The sequence below is a fragment of the Lutra lutra genome, chromosome 13, assembly GCF_902655055.1.
Source record: "Lutra lutra chromosome 13, mLutLut1.2, whole genome shotgun sequence".
Lineage (NCBI taxonomy): Eukaryota > Metazoa > Chordata > Mammalia > Carnivora > Mustelidae > Lutra > Lutra lutra.
The window spans coordinates 63,295,087-63,316,448 of NC_062290.1; the positions used below are offsets into that span (position 1 = coordinate 63,295,087).

At 52.3% G+C, this 21,362-nt stretch overlaps 1 protein-coding gene across 1 annotated transcript in view; it reads left to right on the plus strand.

The window, feature by feature from the left end:
- COL15A1 (collagen type XV alpha 1 chain) overlaps positions 1 to 21,362 on the plus strand; it is a 103,614-nt gene that overhangs the window by 72,284 nt on the left and 9,968 nt on the right. Inside the window, exons 22-35 of the mRNA XM_047700545.1 lie at positions 1,484 to 1,519; positions 3,597 to 3,659; positions 6,092 to 6,160; positions 6,271 to 6,306; positions 9,163 to 9,216; positions 9,319 to 9,378; positions 10,734 to 10,802; positions 10,917 to 10,958; positions 13,325 to 13,370; positions 15,440 to 15,520; positions 16,133 to 16,182; positions 16,285 to 16,386; positions 17,276 to 17,420; positions 20,488 to 20,552. Coding sequence (XP_047556501.1) covers positions 1,484 to 1,519; positions 3,597 to 3,659; positions 6,092 to 6,160; positions 6,271 to 6,306; positions 9,163 to 9,216; positions 9,319 to 9,378; positions 10,734 to 10,802; positions 10,917 to 10,958; positions 13,325 to 13,370; positions 15,440 to 15,520; positions 16,133 to 16,182; positions 16,285 to 16,386; positions 17,276 to 17,420; positions 20,488 to 20,552 — 918 coding nt within the window. The remainder of the gene's footprint in view (positions 1 to 1,483; positions 1,520 to 3,596; positions 3,660 to 6,091; positions 6,161 to 6,270; positions 6,307 to 9,162; positions 9,217 to 9,318; positions 9,379 to 10,733; positions 10,803 to 10,916; positions 10,959 to 13,324; positions 13,371 to 15,439; positions 15,521 to 16,132; positions 16,183 to 16,284; positions 16,387 to 17,275; positions 17,421 to 20,487; positions 20,553 to 21,362) is intronic.

Below are 21,362 nucleotides of genomic sequence, written 5' to 3' on the forward strand. Positions count from 1 at the left end.
GGAACACTCAGGGAAGCTAGTCCACAGAGTTGGTCTAAGGCACAGCAGGACCTAAGAGGAAGGAAACTCCTTCCTGCAGGCTGTGCCATACATTCCCATCACCCCTCCCAGCATCTGCTGGTGACAGCTGGGGAGAGAGGTCAGCTGAGCCCCTTAGCCTGTTCTCTGATAGGCTCACTAGCCTCTGGGGCAGCTCATGAGAGGCTGGGGCATGGACCTGCTTTGCCCTCTGTGGAAGCCCACATGGAGACTGAGGCTCATACCTCCATAGTTGGCTTTGGGGGTCACCCCCCAGTCGTCCCCACTGAGGTTGGCCTGGAACCCCCACCATCCATGTCCAGGGGCCCTCGGTGCTCTCCCCAAGGCTTCTGCAAATATCTGGGAGGTTCTTCTAGAGCCAGTCTCCTACCAGGTCACCTCTGTTGGTGGGGCCTTCTGCTGTCTCTTCTGCACTACATCCCCTGGGGCTCCCTTCCCTTGATTTCTGGACAATCATTCAAAACACCCTGGTGATCAACCCCTAAAGCAAACCTGCTATCAAGCCAAAGTCGTCTCACAGAGGCTCTTGGTATTTCCCAAACTATTAGAGGTTTAGGGTATTAGGTGGGTTATTACTAAAGCAATGTACAGGCTCAAATGAAATATTTGGTCTCTCTGTTCTGAAAGTCCCTGGGCCTTGTCTGCCCCTGCCCCTTCTCCCTCTGCCCACCTCTAGAATCTACCTTCCCTGCCAATCCCTGTTCCCCCCTGCCCCCGCCTTAGCAAATCCAGGTCCTCAGGGGTCCTTTCCAGTCCTAATGAAGGGCCAAGATTGTCCTCTTCAGAGGACCTTCCCTCCCTGACGGGACTCAAGTCCCAGCCAGCACCCTCAAGCTTCCCCACCCCCCTGTATGCACAGGGCATTGAGAAATGTGTTGCTTTCCAGTTGTCTCTCTCTTTATGTATTCTGCCAAACTCACAGACTTTAATAGGTATGTGGATGCCCGGGCCAGGAGATAGAGCCCTGACCAATGTGTAGTGAACTAGACTCTGTTTATTCTTCTCTGAGGGAGAGGAACGCCACCCAAACGCCCCCACTTCCACCCGCAAATACCTCAGTGCACTCTCCAGGCCCACTCCTCAGAAGTGAGGGGCTTATTCTCAAGAACACGTGTTGAGGTTGATGCTGAGTGATTTCCCAGAGCACGAGTCAGCCGCTTCAAATGCAGGGTCCTCCCTGGCGGTGGAGAGGGAGTGGGGCCTCTGGGCTCCTGGACAGTTTCTGGCTCTGTTACTAACTAGCCACGTGACTCTGCACGGTTCCTTCCCGCCCCGGGCCTCGGCATCCTCGTCTAGGAACGGATCATGGGGTCCTCCACACAGGAACATGCTTGGGCCTTTGGGAGGTGCTGGGAGGGGTGGGCCCTGAGGCCCCACATTCCTGCTGGCCTCCTGCTGGAAATGCTACTCCTCACCCATCCGTTTGGTTTTTGTTATGTCACAGGGTCCGGAGGGTATACCTGGGCTGCCAGGATTTCCAGTAAGTACCACAGTGGCCCTCCTCCCTCTGTGCTCTGGGGCTGTGTTCATTCTGTTCCTTCCCCCTGGAATGCCACTCTCATTCTGCATGACCAAGCTCTTGTGCTATCTTGTTCATGTAACCTGTCCTCGTTGGCCCCCACATGGAGGGATCCTTTCCTCCTCTGAGTCCCATAGGCTTTATTTTCAGCTCTGCCATGATTCTTTTCTGCCCTGAATAACCGTTATTTGCGTCCTTGTCTTTTTTTCTCAATTTTACTGTGAACAGGTTGTGGAGGTTGGGTCTTATCTCTCTCTTCCACAGTACCAGCGGAAACCAGACCCCGTGGTTGGCTTTCTATGAATGCAAGTGGATGAGTCAAACATTTCAGTTGGTAGATAGATAGATACGGTCGATACAGTTCCAGCAGATCAGTTTCCTAAAGTGAGAAGGTAGTAGTGATGGGGGATGGGGGGAAGTGGAATCATAGACCGGAAGTCCAACAGTTCATAGGAAACCCCATTGGGGTTTCCATCGTGGAAGGTGAATATGCATTTCTGTGTAGAAACTGATCAGTTCTTTTTTTTTTTTTTTAAGATTTTTTTTTTTTTTTTTGGTCAGAGAGAGAGGGAGAGAGAGCGAGCACAGGCAGACAGAATGGCAGGCAGAGGCAGAGGGAGAAGCAGGCTCCTGCTGAGCAAGGAGCCCGATGCGGGACTCGATCCCAGGACGCTGGGATCATGACCTGAGCCGAAGGCAGCTGCTTAACCAACTGAGCCACCCAGGCGTCCCTGATCAGTTTTGTCTAGAACTTGGAACCTGTGCTGAACCTTAAGGCTCCAGAGTGAAATCTACATGATTTCTCCAAGACACTACAGCTCTAGAACTTCCCAATGCCAGCAGGCCTATACACTGTCTCTGGGAAAATGAAGGGAATTTATCAAAACTGTGACATAAATTGATTCTTGATGGTGGGATGATAAACAATTTCTTTTTCTGTTTCTTTTTTTACTTTTCTGAACTTTTTACGTTTTGTAAAAGGAGCATATCCGACAATGACACTGAAAATACGTATGAAGTAACCCTTAGACACAGGAGAGAGTGGCAGCCGAGGAGGACACCTCTTTGTTAGGAAAAGAGGCCACACCTCTGAGCCCCGGCGTGGTGGCTTCAAACTGGTGGCATGTTCCAGAATACTTTTTCCTCTAGATGAGTAGTTCTGTGTTCCTGAGGGAGTCTACAGGGCTACTTTAGGGAGTAAAGAGGAGGCCACAAAGGCAGTTTCTGGGGGACCTCCAATAAAGAACCTCCATTTGACATATTTTATATATTGGGTTTTCATTTAAGTCTTGTTTGAAGAAGGACGGCAGAAAGCTTCATTGTTAAAAAATAATAATCACAAATATTTGAAAGCCACTGCTCTCGCGCATAATTCACCCTTTAACCCAGTGGAGAGGACAGGGACTAGTGGAAAGCTTCATGGCAGTAAAGCGTGTGAGCCTTTTTGGGGCAGACATCTAGTTTTGAGTCATCGTCACAGGTATTGAGCGTCTGTTGGGGTTGAGAAGAGGTCAGCTCTGGCTGGGTGTGCAGAATTTGGCTCCTCAAGGGGGCAGACGGGCTCTTCTGCAGAGGGACAGGCATGGGCGGAGACGCAGAGGAAAAGGGGAAAGGCTCACCCTGGTGGGGTGACAGGGAGAAGGGGGTGAGGTCTAAGGCTGGCTGGGCTGGGTTTGGGTGTCAGGCTGGGCTGCCTGGATCTCGCCCCATAAGTGGTAGGGAGCCAGAGAAGAAGTAGCAGTCACGGAAGGTGAATGGTGGGTGGAGGCCAGCTACGGGATGGCCTGGAAGGACCCACAGGGCCACCAGAGGCAGCAGGACGAGGCTGTTCCAGTGGCGGCTGTCAGAGGAAGCCTTCGGTCAGTATTGTCTTCTTTCTGCCAGGCCCTGCCAGATCATGGCTTCATGGCTCATGGTGATTTCTTCCCACCCGCAGAATGACCCTTCATATTCTACTTTTTGAAAAAAAATAATTCCACTTGGTTAAAGCATTTTAATCTTAACAAACCATAAAATAGCCTCTGATGATTCCTTCCAGGGCCCTCGAGGACCAAAAGGGGACACCGGTGTGCCTGGATTTCCAGGACTGAAAGGAGAACAGGTAAGAGGGAGCTGGGTGTTTAGTGGTATCATGCTCCAGAATTGGCCAAGTATTTCCAACTGGCTGAAAGTCACTGTTAACTTTTGTAAACTTTCTGAGATATCATTCACGTACCACAGAAGCTACCCCTTAAAGGATTGTCATCACTATCCAATTCTTGGATGTTTTCTTTCTTTCTTTTTAAGATATTATTTATTTATTTGACTGAGAGATAGAGAGCACAAGTAGATAGAGCAGCACACAGAGGGAGAGGGAGAAGCAGGCTCTCCGCTGAACAGGGAGCCTGGTTTGGGGCTCAAACCCAGGACCCTGGGATCATGACCTAAGCAGATGCTTAACAGACTGAGCCACCCAGGTGCACCCAGTTCTTGGACATTTTCATGCCAGGAAGAAACTCTGTATTTATTAGCCATCATTCCCCAGCTCTTAACTTTTCTAATCTCCATGCTCCTCCAAGGTATAGGTGGGCTATTGGGAGGAGAAATGGATTCTCATCTCAGTTTGGGAAGAGAACTCAACATGCCCTTGAGTGTTGTTGTCATAGGTGCTGTGCTTTGTCTAACTCCCTGTTGGGCACCCCCCCATTAGAGTGTGTACTCCCCAAGGGCAGGCCACATGCCAGTTTTTTCTCTATAGTTCCTGTGCTTAGCATGGGTCCTGGTACAAATGGCAGTCAAGACATTTATTGAATAAAAAATATATAATTAATGAGTACAATGAATGCTGACATTTAGAAATTATAAGCTGGGCATTCTGCATTTGGATGGCAGTCTTGGTCCAAAAGCTTTAGAATAAAAAGCATGCAAAGCATGTCCTTGGAGCTCCCAGGACAATGAGTGGAACTTTATACTCTTCCACCTTTGCCTCTTAGAATTAACGCCCCAGTTGGTTTTTATAGATAAGGTGGAGAATGACATCCCTACACAGATTGCAATGACTGGGGACTGGGTCATTAATTCATCTATCCATTTGTGTACTCATCCGCCGCATATCTGTTCCCTGGGGTGTGCCAGCCAGTTTCCCATAGTAGGCACTAGGGACACAGAAGTAAGATAGGAGGAACGGACATGCAATTAGCCGACAGAAAGTATGGCCACTGCTGCATGGAAGGTCTGTGCAAAGCCAGTAGGAGCAGCCCTGAAGCCTGCCTTGAGAGTCACGGAGGGTGGTTATGTCTCCAAAAGGAGGGAGCATTAAGCTTCTCTCTTTCTTTCTCCCCCCAACACCCTGCCCTGGCCCCCTAACAGAGGCTCTGGTGTCTGTTGAATCACAGTCTTGGGGGGAGGGGGAGCAGTGTGCTGGACGGAGGGGGTCTAAGTTTGGCACCACATGGGGCGATGTCTTGGGATGCTTTTCACTGCCTTGGGCCTTTGGCAAGCAGCTGCTCTGGCTTGGGAGGAAGCCTGGTCAAGCAAGAGTGGCTCTTGCCTTACACCGTTTCTAGAGGGATCTACACGCTATGGCCACCCCTAATCTCCTGCCATCTTGAAAACTGGGAGGGCGCCCAGCCAGCTGCCAGGCTTCACAGCAAACAGGCTTTCTCTCGCTCAGCCTCTAACGTTCTTGTGCTTGTCCTTCTCGCTGCTGCCGTGCTCAGGACTGCCTTCCCTCACCGGCGGAGGGGTAAGAGCCGAACATGAGGTGGGCGCTTAGGGGGACAGAGGGAAGGGGCTGCTCTGCTTGCTTTGGCACCACTGTCCTGGCTGCTTGTGGCCCCGTGGGAGGGAGACTTTAGTGGGGTCAAGCCCAGCCCCTCCAGGGGCCAGCGCTGAAGCTTGGAGCCAAAGCCTCAGGGTGGTATGGAGGGTTCTTCCACCGGCCTTCTCTGTGCACCAGTATCTTCTATCCACCAGCCTCCTGGGATAAGTAGACAGCTCTGCTGAGGACAGGATTTGGGGGTGGGATTTGCCACTGGTCTCCCCATCCCCTGAGCTCCTGGCAGCTGAGATAACTTTGCCCGACCAGGTTTGCCCGGGAGCCTGGCGTTGGGGACAAAGTTCCACATGGAGACACAAGGCCTCTGTGTTGAGAGAGGCTCCTGGTGTTCTCACCTGTCTCTTTTCCAATTACAGATGTTTTAACAAGAATAGGGATTGTTAGGAAAGAAAGCCGCAAAATAATTAGGAGTCAGAGGTTCTCAGAGGGGTGCCGTGTAGCAAGAGGTGGGGAGGACCTCGTCAGGCTGGTCCCAGGAGGGTAGGGGATGACAATGCAGATCTGTCAACACTGGGGAGCCCTGTGGGGGGGCTTGCAGGACCCCCCCCTTGTCCTATGGTGTTTGGAGGCAGTAACCCTGAGGAGGCTGCTGTGGTTCTTCAGACACAGGTTATGTCAGAGCGGTAGGGCTGGAGGGGCGGGGCCGGGCAACAGGAAAGGCGGGGCCCAGGCAGTGAAGAAGAGCCCCATGTCATCAAAGGTTCTCTGAATTGCAGGGCGAGAAGGGAGAGCCAGGTGCCATCCTGACAGGGGACATTCCTCTGGAACGGCTGCAGGGGAAAAAGGTAATTGTGTCACCCAATCCTGAAGGCAGCCGTCTGTGTCAGCATCCCAGGTTTGCTCCCGCCATGGACTGTGGCCCTCTGAATGACAAGTTCATGTCTCCCTGTTTTAGGGTGAACCTGGAGAGCACGGAGCCCCGGGACCAATGGTAAGCTGGTACGCCCCTCGGCTGGGTCTGGTCTGGGGGCTGAAGGGTTTATCATACATGGGCCCTGTTAGACTGAGTTGTCCCCGTTGTGAACATAGAAGGGATGTGGCCCGATGAGTGTGGATTAAGGTAGGCTAATTGTAAGGGAGTAGAAGTCTCCCCGGTTTAACACAGCAGAGGTGTGTTTCTCACTCCCGCCAAGTCCATGGTGGTGGTTCCTCGGCGGGCCTCTCCCCTTCCCTCCAAGCCGTGACTAGGGGACCCAGGATGCTTCCATCCTGTGACTCCACCATCTGATGGCTTCGAGACCACACTGGCATCTTCCAGCTGGCAGGCTGGGACTAAGGAGAGGAAAGAGGCGATGGAAAGTGATGAACATCACCTCTAGCACATTCTACTGGCCAGAAAGAGCTCAGATGCTTAGGGTGGGATGGGGGGAGGGCGCACTCAGAAGTGTGGTCGAGCTGCGTGTCCAGGAAGGTGGGGAGGCCGGGATGGTCCTGCACAGGTACCCCATGCTCACCAGCATTGCCCCGGGAGCCCCTCCAAGAAATCCCAGAGAGCCTCTCTGCTTTTTGGATTCTAGTTGTGGATCCATGGCTCCTTTGTCATGAGGTCTGGAGCAAGTCCACTTCTTTCTGGGCTTCTGTTTTCCCATCGGTAAGGGAAAGGTAGTGAATTAGTACTAGGTGATATGATAGGGCCTTACTTGCTCTGGGAATCAGTAACCCAGTTGGGCTGCTGAATGGTTTTGGAAACTGCCAGTTCTCTCCAGAATAAACTATAAGCCTCTCTTGTCATAGTCTCCACCCCCTCCACTAAAGAACAAGAAAATTGAGGTGTAGGACCCCCCACTGTGGCTCAGACACACTGACACTTCACGCCATCTCATTTCATCCTCAGCACTTGGAAAGGTGACTATCAGAATCCCCATTTTATTTTATTTATTTTTTTTAAAGATTTTATTTATTTATTTGACAGAGAGAGATCACAAGTAGACAGAGAGGCAAGCAGAGAGAGAGAGAGGAAAGCAGGCTTCCTGCTGAGCAGAGAGCCCGATGCGGGACTTGATCCCAGGACCCTGAGATCATGACCTGAGCCGAAGGCAGCGGCTTAACCCACTGAGCCACCCAGGTGCCCAGAGAATCCCCATTTTAGAGACCAGGACACTGAGGTCAAAGAGAGTAAGGAGCCTGCCATCTGTCACACAGTTTGTAAATGGTACACTGGGGATCTCAACCAAGCCTGTCAGACTCTGTGTTCAGGGTTTTCCCACTGCCTCCAGGAAGCATTTGTGAAGAAGCATTTTGGCCTGGAGATTTGCCCCCAGGGTTTCTTCAGTTGAAGCTGGACCTCAGGCCTGGGGAGAAAGGACTCAAAGACACATGTCTTTGGTGAATGAATGGGCCATAACCTCCAAGGTGCATCCTTCAAAGGCCCTTCTGAGCCCTTTGGTCCTTTAAGTCAGGCAGAATGGATTGCCCTGCAGAGGAGAAACTGTGGGTTAAGGCAGACTGTGGGAGTATTGTGTTCACCACTGGTTAATCACTTACTATCATCTGGTCCCATGGGAAATAGTGGTAGTTAGCAATGGTGGCCAGCAGGCTGCTGGGGATGGCTGCTTTGATGGTTCCTACTGAAGTCTGGTGTGAGCACAGCTTGCCAAGTACAGACTGGAAGGAAGCACCTCCTAATTTGCATAAAGGTGCCCTATAGGGCAGCCGTGGCCCTCATGACCTGTACAGCTTACACTTCCTGTACAATTTCCCTAGAGCCATGTTGCTTGTGGCTCATGGATCAGCCTATCAGCATCCCCTGGGAGCTTGTTAGAGATGCGAAGCCTTGGGGCTCACCCCAGACCTCCTGGGTCTGCATTTTGACAAGATCCGAGGTGATACCAGGCACACTGACATTTGAGAAGCTCTGCACTAGAACATACCACCAAGTGGCCTGCGCCCTGTGATTCCTTCTGTTCTTGCTTTTCTTTCGTGAGGAGTAATGTGGGCTGGGTCCGTTATGTTCAGAGTGTGTTTCTGCTCAGCTTTATTTGCCAGTTTCCAGGGCGTGAATGTATATGTTAATGGCAGCAGAAAGAAGGGGCTTAGCTTAAAGTAGGCATTCCCTTGGGAGACAGGGCAGATCCACCTACAGAAGTAAGAAGGGGCAGACTGGAGGTAGAGCCTGTTCTGGGAAGAGGTCGTGTGCATCGTGTGTCTCCCGGATGCCAGAAGGCATGAGGGTTCCTGCATGAAATTGGAAAAGGGCTGTGTCTTTAGAAGCATGAAGACATAGAAAGCCAGTGCTGGAATGAATAAGGGTCCACAGGTCAAGGACTCCTCTGGAGAATCGAGGCGCTAGCCCAAGACTCTGGTCCTGAGAGGTAGGAGCAAGGCAGAAGCCCAATCCTGGGGCAGGTTCTCAGGCTGGGCTGACATGAGGAATGAGGCAGGATTGCATTACTCCAGTTGGAGACATGTCCTGGGACCTAAGACCTAGAGCAAAGATCCAGCTTCTAAGCTACCCTTGCACCCCGATACCTGGGGGCCAAGGCCCTGAGCTCCTGATCTCTTGTTCCTTCCTAAGCTCTAACTGAGAGGGTGGGGTTGGGAGTCTGGGGCAGGGCAAAGCCTACAGGAGCTCCAGGGGAGGTAAGGGGTGGAACAGGTGGTCCCAGAATAGAGCAGAGGGGCTAGGAGAAAGGGGACAGGCAGGTGGCTACTTCATGATTGGCCCTTGTCATCCTTCCTCGCCTCCGTGATTCATCCTCACCCCTGCTCATGAAGGCAGGCCAGTGGCCCCATCGCCTTGGCTCTTGACTTTCTGTTCTTTCTAATCTGGTAATTGTTTTGCCTCTAGGGGCCCAAAGGACCGCCTGGACACAAAGGAGAGTTTGGCCTTCCCGGACGACCTGTAGGTGTCGGTGTTCCTCCGACTGGACATGAGGGGCAGACTCATGGGCTGGGCTAGCTGCTGGGGAGTGGGTTAACTAAGGCATGACCTGTGGGGTTTCAGGGTCGCCCGGGACTGAATGGCCTCAAGGGCGCCAAAGGAGACCGAGGGATCATGATGCCGGTGAGTGACATGACCACTGTCCCAACCCTTCCCCTCCCCGCCGTGGGATAGAGCCCTGAGTCTAGTACCCAAAGGACCAAGAGTGTGCCAGGTCCAGCAAGTGGGGCTTGCAGACAGAATCTTTAGGAGTGTTTTCTCCTTCCTCCATTGCCTTTCAAAGATCCTTCAACCCCTCCCCGTCCTCCAGCTCACTCTCGGGAGGATCCCTGTCCCTGAGAACACCTTAGTGGAACAGAAGCTTCCTTGTTCAAACCCAAGACAGAGATGGGAGAAAGCAATCCAGATGTGGTCAGGAAATCTGGTCTCCAACCCCAGTCTTCTGACCCTGGAGTAAAGCAATCCAGATGTGGTCAGGAAATCTGGTCTCCAATCCCAGTCTTCTGACCCTGGGGTAGTAATCTTTCTTCCCTCCATACCCAGTCCTGGGATTTCACACATCTCTAGGGGCTCAGGACGTGTTCGTGAGCTGGTATCAAAGCTAGGTCAGCTTCTTAGGCGGAAGCTCCCAAGAGGGCAGACACTGGGGACAGCAGCAGGCTCCAGGGTCTACAATAAGGAAGTCAATGTTTATTGAGCACCTACTGTGTCCCACACTCTCTGCTAAGTCTCCTTTTGTTGGCGCCACACTGTCTCTCCTTTGAATGTGTGGAAATCAGGAATGCAGTTTTACTAAAGCTTGTGGGGACCGGCTCATGCTCGTCAAGCCGCTGCAGCTGCTGGGGAAAGCAGGCACTCACTCATGCCTTCACTTAGGATAATGAGTGCGGCTTCCGAGCAGGCCAGACTCCTCATGCCTGTGGTCAGAACCTCACCCCTACTGCTGAGCAGTCCTGTTTCCGATCCACGCTCAAGAAATCTTTGTGTGGTGTTAAGACCAGGCTGACCTGACTTTGAAAATAGCTCTGCTATTGAGGAAGAGTTTTACATACATTCTCCCCGCTACCGAGTCTGGTGAAGGACCCTCCCCACCCCTCCCGCCCCCCCCTCCATACCAGGGATGTGCTGGTGGAGAGGTGGTGGGTTCTGTGTTGGCTGAGCCCCGCTCTGGGAGTTAGAATCTGAGTTCCGACTGTGTGGCCTTGAGCAGGTCAATTCCCCTCTCTGGGCCTCCATCTCCATTTGTAAACCAGGGAGACTGTCTGTTCTGCTGCCTCCCCCATGGGCTGCTATAAAGATGCCCTGAGGGTCCCGGAGGCAGTCGTGATCTTTAGAAGTGTCAGGCCTACCCATGGGAGAAGTTAACTTTAAGTGGACTCTTCTTTTTGAGTAGTGTCCCCAAATCCTGGAGGAAATATCCCACATCACCTCTGCACACAATAACCAGAACTCAGAAAAGGCCTTTCTTCTCCCTTCAGGGCCCACCTGGCTTACCTGGTCCTCCAGGCCCCCCAGGACCCCCTGGAGCTGTGGTTAACATCAAAGGAGTAAGTTGAGTGGGGCTGGGGAGGGAGACCTTCAGCGGGAACGGACCCTGGACTGGCCTAAGCTGAAGTCGGGGGTCCTGATGGCCTCACTTCTGTTGTTCTCATTTTGCACAGGCCGTCTTCCCCATACCAGTCCGGCCACACTGCAAAACGCCGGTAAGTAGTGTGGAGTCATTGCCTTACAGGACAGCCTGGGGCATAGAAAGCAACCTAGAGAAGGTGACCGGTCTTTGTCTTGAGCCCTTGCAGTCCAACAACGTCCTCTTCAATATCTCCCATCACCCCGAAGTAACTAGCTAGAAGCTTCTAGAAAACAGACCGTGGCCATGAAACATACTGGGTCTTCTAAAGGTGCACGTGCTGTCAGAGTGTTTCTTGTATTGCGATCAGGAAAGCAGTGTCTTGTTATTGTAACCACATCAGCTTCCTGCATGGAACCGCCCAGTAAGAAGGAAGACAAACCCTTTAAAAGTATCGATGGGAAAATATAGCAATTCCAATCAGTGTTCTTTGCATTAGGAGCTGTGGGCTAAGACCTACAACTGAGTGTGTGCCGTCCCTTCCCAACTGGGTTGCTGCATAGCACACAACCCCAGAGAGGCGAGCGCTCCCGCCCACTTTGTAACGAGTGAGCAAACTGTGACTCAGACAAGCTCCCTGACTTGTCCAGGTCCATGGTCCTAATAAGCTGGGGTCGTCCCTCAGGTCCCCTGGCCATCAGGCACCAGGTATAGACACTGCGACTCACAAGATTCAGGCATGTGCCTGGTCACCCAGCTAGGCAGTGGCACTGTCGCTGAGGACTTCCCTGTTTCGGGAGGGTCCTGTTTCCATAGGGAGGGCCAGGGAGAGAGGGCCTGTCCCCACGCACAGTGTGATCACTTTCTCATTCATTCAACAAGTATTTCTTGAGGACTTGCCCAGAGCTGAGTACTCTACTGGGCCCTGGAGACACAGGGGTGAAATAGACAGGTGTGGCCTTCCTTCTCGGGAGCTTGCAAATGTCAGTTTACAAAGATTTCTTGCAGTGGGTTCATAATTGATGCTTATTGGGTGTGGTGGTGAGGCTTGGGTCAGAAGCTTTAAAATGACGCAGTCTGACTGGCTGCATGTTTGTCTGGACATCTGTCTGTGTCAAAACTTTGAGGCACACAAGTCTGCAGCCCAGGGCCTGGGAACTCTGGCCTAGAAGGCCGATGACAGAACCCACTAAGATGACCAAGGGGCCTGCCGGCTCCCAGATCTCCATGAGGACCACAGCAAGCCAGGTCATGTTATGGTGATGGCTTGAAGGGACACCTCCAAGAGACGGCTGCATCCCGCCTCCTTATCATACAGAAGGAGAGCCTGTTTGCTCTAGGGACCCCGTGGTTTGTGCCTGAAACCCCCTTCCGCTAACACGGTTGCAGGTGTCAATGGAACAACCATGGGGCAGCACTCGGCAAACCTGGAGATCATTGTAATTATGCTACTGCCGTCACCATGGCCTTTGTAGTAGCCATGGCCCCTGGGGTCATGAGGTCTCTGAAAAGAAACCAGTGATGAGCTCAGAGCATTTTTGATGAGTTTTTGATTTCACATTGTCTGGCCGGACACCATGGACCTTTCTGGACCAGTTCTTAAAACGGACACTTGGAAGAGAACTGCTCTCTGTCCACATCCATCATACCATAAGCCCCTTCTGCTTTCAGCCCCTTTCTGACACCACAGTGTCAGCCCACGTTGGGAGTGGAGGACCCTATCGGTGTAGCCACACGGTATCAGCTTCGCACTGCAGCCTTCTTCCCTAGCTCCAAAGTGTTGATTGTAGGGGTTCCCATCTACGCCCCCTGTTCTTCTCTTGGTAACTGCTGAGCAGCTTGTGACCCTCCATCCAAAAGCAGGAGGATCCCGGTACCAGAGTGGTCACTTTGATTCTATGTATCAACTGGCAAAGGGTGAAGCTGGGTATTAAAAGCAGGGCCGCAGGTAGCTCTGTTTTATAGATGAGAAAATGCAGGAGTCTGGGAATGAACTGCGAAGGAGTGATTATCTAGGATAACTTGGGTGCCGGCCCCTGACTCGAAATGGGGAGTCTAGAATAGCCCTTGAACCAAATGCTAACCCCCCTTATTAATTACCGCTCCCATCATCAGCTCCTGTTCGTTACATCCTTCCTTGATCCTATGCTGCAGCAGAGCTCATGGCTGGCCCAGCCTTGTGACCGTGAACATCACTCACTCGGATGCTTAACCTCTTGCATGAATCGGTCCTAAATCATAAGAAAGGAGGCTAAGGACACTCATAGTTGGCCACGATTTGTTATCTTGAAGCTTTGTGCCTTCCCTTTGCAGAGTTGTCCGGCCAGTGAGTGTCCCCCAGGCCTATGATGCCCACTGCCCCCCCGCCCCAGTTGAAGGCCTGGTTTGGCCTATGCAGTGAGAGCTGCTGGGGAGCTCAGAGTTTTGGGGGGGCTCCAGAGTGCAAGAAGGGTCTGACTCCATGGCAGGGTGCCTTATGACCTTGACTCTCTTCCTCTCCAGGTTGACACCACACATCCTGGGAATTCAGAACTCATCACCTTTCATGGTACCGTGTCCCTTCTTCACCTTATGGTCTGTGGGACTTTTCCAGACTCTTGTAGCTCTGCAGAAGGTGGTCTCCACTCCCAGCGCTGGACCTATGACTCATGGCTGGGAAGATCTAGCTGCGTGTGGTGGGAGCAGGGGTCGCGGGGACAGTGCTGTGGGGCTGGGCACCTCTTTTGGTTTTGTCACACATCTGCATGCTCTGTACATCTTGGTAGGACTTCTAGCTAGCGGGAAGTACTCTGTGCATTTGTTTGTTAGTTTGTTCGTAAAGCATCCACAGAGACCATAGCTCATGACAGCACCCCATGCTGTGGGATGGGGTGCAGCAGGTGAATCCTACACCGTTCCTGCCACCCAGGCCCTTAGACTCCATGAGATGGAACTATTTTAAGAACCATGATAATGCAGTGTGCGAGGAACAAATACAGGGAAGGGCCATGGGAGCGCAGAAGCCCTTTGCTTCTGCGTGTTCTCAGACCAGCAGCAGCAGCACTTCCGGAAAGCACATTAGAAATGCAGCATCTCTAGCTCCACCGCGGACCTGCTCGTCCGAGGCTCCCTTTAAGCTCCTCCTGGAGGTCTATGCGCAGGAGAGCATGAGATGCGCTGGCTCTGGGTGTCTCATTAGTAGATACCCACAGAGGGCATAGGTCAGGAGACAGGAGCCTGCAGGGGAGCAGTCGCTCTGCTTCCCTGTCCCCACACCACATCACTGTTTGTCCCCCTTTTGATTGGGATCTCTGAACACTTGCTGTTTAAACGGGTAAAGGTCATTTTTTCCCCCAAGACTGACCTCTCTTGTCTGTGGCCTGCCAGGCAGTGGTCCCACTGATGATATCTGGCCCCGTGGTTTTTCTGTTGCTTTTGCAAAGCCAGACGGCTTTGACCCTCCATGCTCAGGTCCAGTTCAAGGCTCTGCCCCTGCCCCTGGTGCAAGGTGGACACTGGGGAGGCAGGGTGGGCCTGGATTTGCCGTCTTGGATCCTTGGGGGTTCCCTGTCCTCACAGGGCCACTGTGGGAGGCAGGGGAGGAGGGAACAGACATTTCTGGACAGGACCGCCCCTGGTGAGCCTGTGTCCTGCTACTTACCGTGGCTGTCACTTCTGCTCCCTGCGGTGAGCACCCTCATCCGTGGTGGGGAGCTCAGTAGCCCCTTCCTGGGGCTTCACCACTGTGTATGATCTCACCATGGGTGGGTTGAGGCGTTCCCACCCTCACCCTGAGACTGCATCTCCCTGCTGACCCCCGGCTTGGGGGGGAAGCATCATGCCTCTGATACTCATACTCCTTCCCCCATTCTGAGAAGCCTGAGCCCCCAGCCCCATCTCTAGGCTCAAGGATACTGCTTGGTTGATTTGTCATACCTCTTGGGAACTAGGAATGCAGAGATCTGGTGTCTCCCCCACCCGTCAAAGTGGGCACAGGGGATTGCTTCCCTTCCCCAATGCTGAAGTTCCAGAAGGCTCCCTCCCTGCCTCTCCTCCATAGAAAGAGTTGGAGAGACAGGTTGCTTCTCATAAGTCCTAAGAGATGGTGGTGGGGGGTGCAGCTGGGATCCTTCCAGCTTTGTACATGGAGTACTTAGCTCCCTTGGTGTCCTCTGAGGGCACCCCTGAGAGATTCCTCTCCTCCCCTGCACCACCGTATTGCACAGGCAGAGAGGAGATGGCCCTGGAAGCTTGACTGGGTGTTGAGCCTGTGAGGCTGTGTGCATGCAGCTGTCCAGGAGAGGGTTACCGGCAGCCTCCGCTGGGCCCCCCACCATGCACTACAGCCCCTAAGTTTAGCACTCACTCCATCCTGCCTTGCGTTATCCTTCATATGTCCGTCTCCCCAGGCAGACAGAGTTTTGCAAGGTGAGGGATTGTGTCTCATGTATCTACTTCTGCCCTCCCCATCATTTAGCAAAGGATTTCATACCTTCAATAGGCCTTTGTTTATTTCGTGGACTTTGCTAAAGGGGCTCAGCGTGAAAACTTGTCTCAGAAACATTTTATATAGAATGAAGGTGGTTTTCCATTGTTTTTTTAAAAAACAAAACAGAACATATATGTGTTTGATGACAGGTGTTAAAGGAGAAAAAGGATCCTGGGGTCTTCCCGGCTCAAAAGGAGAAAAAGGCGACCAGGGGGCCCAGGGACCACCAGGTATTCCAACTATTGTTCTGGATCTTGCCTTGGATCTTTGTTCATGAGAAATCCAACTGACTGAGCCAGAAAGTAAGACACATTTTACTACCACACTGACCGCAAGCTCCATGGAGTTCTAGAGAGACCCAGTCATGGGCCACACACATACACTCGATGGAACATTGGCAGGAGAGACCAGTTCCAATCATTCATGCTTCCTGCGCAAAACACGGCCCACAGAGGGCCAGGGACATGCCCAGGATCCCACAGTGTCCGGGTTGTGGGGCCCAGCCTAGGGGCCCAAGTCCAGTGCCTACTCTGTGAGCTAAACCAATGTGAGGTAACCTCCACTAGGGAATAATGATGGTTGCCAACTTGGAGACTTTTATTTATTTATTTTAAAGATTATTTATTTTGGGGGGGCATGCTAGCAGGGGAAGGAATAAAGAGAGAGAAGGAAAGCACGGAGCCCAATGCGAAGCTCGATCTCACAGCCCTGAGATCATAACCTGAGCTGAAATCAAGAACCAGACGCCCAACTGACTGAGCCATCCAGGTGCCCCTAGGAGACTTTTAGTTTTGAATCTCTGAGGTTATAGTTGTGAATTTTACACAGTATTTCCTTTTCAGGCCCTCCAGTAGATCCGGCTTACCTGAGACACTTTCTAAACAGCTTGAAGGTGAGTTTTTCTCTACCAGACATTTGGCCCGTGTTTCCAAGTGCTTGGGCTTAGGTCATAGACCGCTTCTTCTTACTCTTACTGAATGTTCTCGGCTTACAGGGGGAGAATGGAGACCAGGGGATCAAAGGAGAAAAAGGAGACTCTCACAGTGACTTCTCTGTGTCGGGGCCTCCAGGCCTGCCAGGAAGTCCTGGCTTGGTTGTGAGTAGTGACTTCTCCTCGCCATCTGCCTCAGTGAGCCCAGCCTTCCCTGAAGCCCCCCAGCAGGACCAGGCAGTTGGAGAGTCAAGGGTCTGTCACAGCACCAGAAGCTGGAGACAGGACTTGGGGATTGGCCTCCCTCCCTTGTATTTCTTTACTGATGGGGAGGTTGCTGAGGCCCGTGGAGGAATGGGAGCAGGCTGTGGCCGTATGCATTCCGGCAACTTCCAGGTCATTCACCACACTGACTTTTTCACATCAACGGTGGGAAATTCACTCAACCCAAGGAGTTACTAATCGTGGACATATCAGATAATGAAGGCGGAAGGGAAGGGGAGGGAGATATTTTAGGAGGGGCTCTTTGATTCTTCTGAAATGTCATCAAAGAAGGAAACCCTAGATAGGTTCGGTCTTCTTAGGATGCCAAGTTTCTCCAGCTCACAGGAGAGAAATTCAGGTTATGCCTCCAGTGAGATAATGACCAGATCATGACCCTCAGGAGCCCTAAGCTACTCTGGTCCCAGAGCTCACCACAAGGGTGGACCCCGCAGAGCCAGGAGACCGTGGGTCCACTTCCTCCTTTGCTGAGAATTGGCTTTGACACTGAACACGCCCCATCCTCTCTCTGTTCCTGAGTTTCCCAATCTGTGAAATGCAAAGTTGGGGCCCTTCTGACTCCAGGGCTCTGTGGAGTTGGACACAGTGCATGGACATGGACATGGACATGGAGCATGATGACTGGGCTGCTGTTCTCTAGGTCTTCTTCTGCCAGAGCTGTGCCTGGCATAGAGGTTAATTACTGACTTTTTACCAACATACAGAGACAGCTGGGGCCTCTAGAGAGCGATGCTGCGTTTTCTTTTCTGTTACTGTGCTCTTGCCTTGACAGGGCCAGAAAGGGGAGACTGTCATCGGGCCCCAGGGACCCCCGGGGGCTCCTGGCCTACCTGGGCCTCCTGGCTTTGGAAGACCTGGATCCCCTGGGCCACCAGGACCCCCAGGGCCACCAGGACCCCCAGCAATCCTTGGAGCAGGTTAGTACCGTGCGTAGTGGTCTTTCATGCTTCCCTGCTGTTGTGCTCAGGGTCAGCTGCCCCAGCTGAGTGGCATGTCTGGGCCACACTGAGTGACAGAGAGCTATTTCCTGGACAGGCTTTTCTTTCTTTTTTTAAACTGGTGTATAATTTACACGCCATAACATTTACCCATTCAAAGTGTACAGTTCACTGGTCTTTAATATATTCACAAGGTCGTGTTGCCATCTCCTCTCATTCCAGAACATTTTTATCATCCCCAAAAGACACCCTGCACCAATGAGCAGTCATTCGTGCCCTCCTCCCCCCACGGACCTGGGCTCACGAAAGTGTACTTGCTATTGCTCTGGCTTGGCCTGCTCTGGGACTGTCCTATCCGAGGACTCACACCCCACATGGCCTTCTGTGTCTGGCTGCCTCCCCTCCATGCGATGCCCTCCGTGCTCAACCGTGCTGTAGCGTGCCCTAGCTCCTCCTTCCTCGCTCGGGCTGAGTGCCAGTCCGCTGTGTGCACCCGCTACCTCCTGCTGCTGCGCTCATCGGCTGCGGGACACCCGCATTGTTTCTGCTTCTCGGCTATTGGGAATAATGCTGCTGGGAACATTTGCATACACGTTCTTGGGTGGACATATGTTTTCAAGTCTCCCCGGGGGTGTGCTGCTCAGCCTGGCCTTGCCGGGTACCAGAGACACGTGTTGACTCTGTTTCGCCTTTTGAGGACCTGCTGACCTGCTTTCCAAAGTGGCCACCCTGTTTCCGCAGCCCCTCAAGCAGCGCAGGCCGGCCCCGGTGTCTGCTCACTGCCACCCACCCATGTTAGTCTTCTACCCGTTTTATTCCAGACAGCGCCCAGCGCCATGAACAGAAAACTTGTGGTGGTTTTTGTTCACCTTTCCCTACAGCCTAGAGACGTGGAACACCTTTTCATGTGTGGTGGGAACTTCTTGGCTGCTTTGTCAATGCTCGGCCCGCAGGGGACTCGAGGACAAGTGTCGATTCGAACCCTCTATAAAACTCTCCCTACCCAGAGGTCCCTCACTCCCTCAAACAACAAACAGGTGAAGAAGAAGAAAATCTCCCTTTACTGAACGTTCACCAAGCGCCAGCACTCCATTCGTCACTCTCCTACATCACTTCATGGAGTTCTCACAGAGCCCTTCAAGGAAAGTACTAGCATCTCCATTTCACAGATGAGGAAAGTGAGACCCACAAGTGTTTCCAAGGTCGCACGGCTAATTAGGGGCACCGACGGGATGCACACGTAGATCAGCGTAGCTCCAAAAGCCTGTGTTCTGCCTCCCGGGCCCGTGGTGGAAAAGCATCTGTCAGAGCATGAGTGTGTCACTTCTGTTGTTTGTACCAGCACGAGCCATGTGTGATGGAAGGACCCCCTGGAAGAGAAGTGTCAGGGACATCAGGGAGAACACAGGAGGTGGCTTTGGGATTGGGCTTTTGGGGGTTTTTGGCAGCAAGTGATAGAAATGTAACTCAAACTAGTTTAAGCAGAAGGGAAGTTTATTGGATGCGAAGAAGGAGGTGAATCTTTCTTTGTGGGAGGGACCGGCCTACAGCTTGACCTCAGGCACAGCCTAGAACCGGGGACTCGACCCCTGAAGGGTTCTCTGGCCATCTCCTGTCTCGGCTTCTGTCTGTGTGCTAGCTTCACGTTTTCTTCACCACAGACCACATCCCCTGGATGGTGGGAAATATGGTTACTGACAGCTCAGACTTTCCAGCGCTCAGCTAGAAATCTTGGCCTTCTTTCTCGGTTTTAGTCTGAAAGGTCCTGGGGTGGAGAAGGCCTAGGGAAGAATTCTGACCAACCTGGCCTGGCCCCGATGCGCAGCTTTGGGCCAGTCACCTGTGGCCAGAAGGCGGGATCACATGAGAACAGGACGGTGCCTTCTGAATCCAAATGGTGGGGGGTCGGGGAAGGAAGAGGAAGTGAGGATCCTCGTCCAACAAAGAAAGAAGTTGCTGGGCAGATGAAACCAGAGGAGCCAACATAACCTTGGGGGATGAGCAGCAGTGGCAGGAGGAGGAAGGACGCTACGGGACACAGGGAATCTATTGTTCATAGCAGCTCGACGGGAGACGCTGCCCAGGGCTCCTCGCTCCAGTGACGAAGGACTGTGTCTCACCTAGGGCACACCATCCCCGGGTACAAAATGTCCTATCAATTAGCCCACTTAATCTTCGCAGTGACCCTGGGAGGGAAAGGAAATGGATCTTATTATAAAACTCATTTCATGGATGAAGACACTGAGGCTCAGAGAGGCTAGGAGACTGGTTCAAGGTCACAAATCATAGTAAGGGCTTGGCTGGGATCCAAACCCGGGGTCCTCCAACCCTCTCTTCGCCAGACATTCAGCATCTATGTAATGATTTTCAAGTCCTATGTCAGAACTGCGGACTTCCTTGCCCCTGAACAATCTCATAGGATAATTTTACCGGGAACTTGCCAAAACATCCTGAACTGCCAAGAGCCAAGAGCTTTGCAGATTTGGGGTGGGGGTGGGGAGCGGGATTTGGAGAGGTAGAAGGAGAGCATAAGCATTTTTCTAGGGAAGAGGGCTCTGACTCTTCAAACACTGCAAACATCTGGCGGGATGCTGTGTCGTTTGTGTAAAGCACATCCCTAGTTTCGATCTTTTCTCCGTTCTCACCACAGCCCAGGAAGAGGAAAGATTGGTTTACATTTCACAGGTGAGGAAGCAGGGGTTCAGGGAGCTTGTTGTCTCCAGAGACATTTTTGGAAACTCCACTCAGACTGTCCTATAAGAACAACAGAAACAACGGGGATGCAGTCACTTGTGAAACTGAGAAAGTCCTAGTGTGGCTTCATGCGGGGCTACGGTCAAGAATCCCGGCTCTCTCCCAAACCTGTCAGCATGGCAGAGTCCCAGGCTGGGCCCACAGCCCCCCAGCTGCACTTGCAAGGCTCAGGGCTCCACAGTGCTCTGAATGAGGCTGTGAGGGCTCCCCTCGGTGACCCCCTCCCCCGACACCTGAGGTGTTTTGCGGAGAGGGTGCCTTTTTGTAACTTCTCTTTTCTGCTTTGTCTTAGCTGTGGCCCTTCCAGGCCCACCCGGCCCTCCAGGACAGCCAGGGCTTCCCGGATCCAGAAACCTGGTCAGTATTATTACCACTGTGCATTTCTCCTTCTGCTCTGGCTGGGTTTCCTTAGAATTTCAGCTATGGGGTGTAGGGGCTGGCACACCTTTTAGGTAAGAATTAGGTCTCCATGGCCATAGAATTGGTACAATTCCACGTAAAGAGGTTCTTTATGGTGTCTTTAGGTGACTTACCAAGTAAAAAGAGAAGAGAATACAAAATCATTTATGACTCTGGTTCCACCCTTCTAATCCTTAATTGACTAAACGGTCACAAGAACCAATCCGATTACATCCAACACCAGAAGCATCAGAGTATCAGCAGGCTCACGGCAGGGCCCCTGCTGGTCAGACCTCCCCTGGGTCCTTCGCCTTCTCGCTCCTTCCCCCGGACATCTCTCGTACATTCGTTCCCCTGCACACCGTGGGCCCAGAGTGTAGCGAGCGCTCAGAGATGATTACCATGCCCAGAAAGAGGAACAAACATCTCACAAGGATGTCCGGAGTCCTGGGAATGCTCTGAGATCTTGGCTGGATTTTAGCTGGAAAATGTAGCTGTCAAAGGAAAAAAACCATCCAGCAGCTGACAGAATGTTGACATTGGGTGACTTTGGGGCATGTCTAAGCCATTTTGATGCCAAAAGTCATGATTTTCAAGACTAGGTGAAAACTAACTTTTTACGCTCTTTCTCAGTCAAGATGAAAAATACAGGCTCTCTTGGCCGATATTTCTCAGAGGTATGATGCCTCTCAGCAGGTTTTGGTAACTTTTGTGGCTGCTCCTGGAGTGGCCAAGATGGACAGCTGATCTTTTTCTGGACAATTTCTA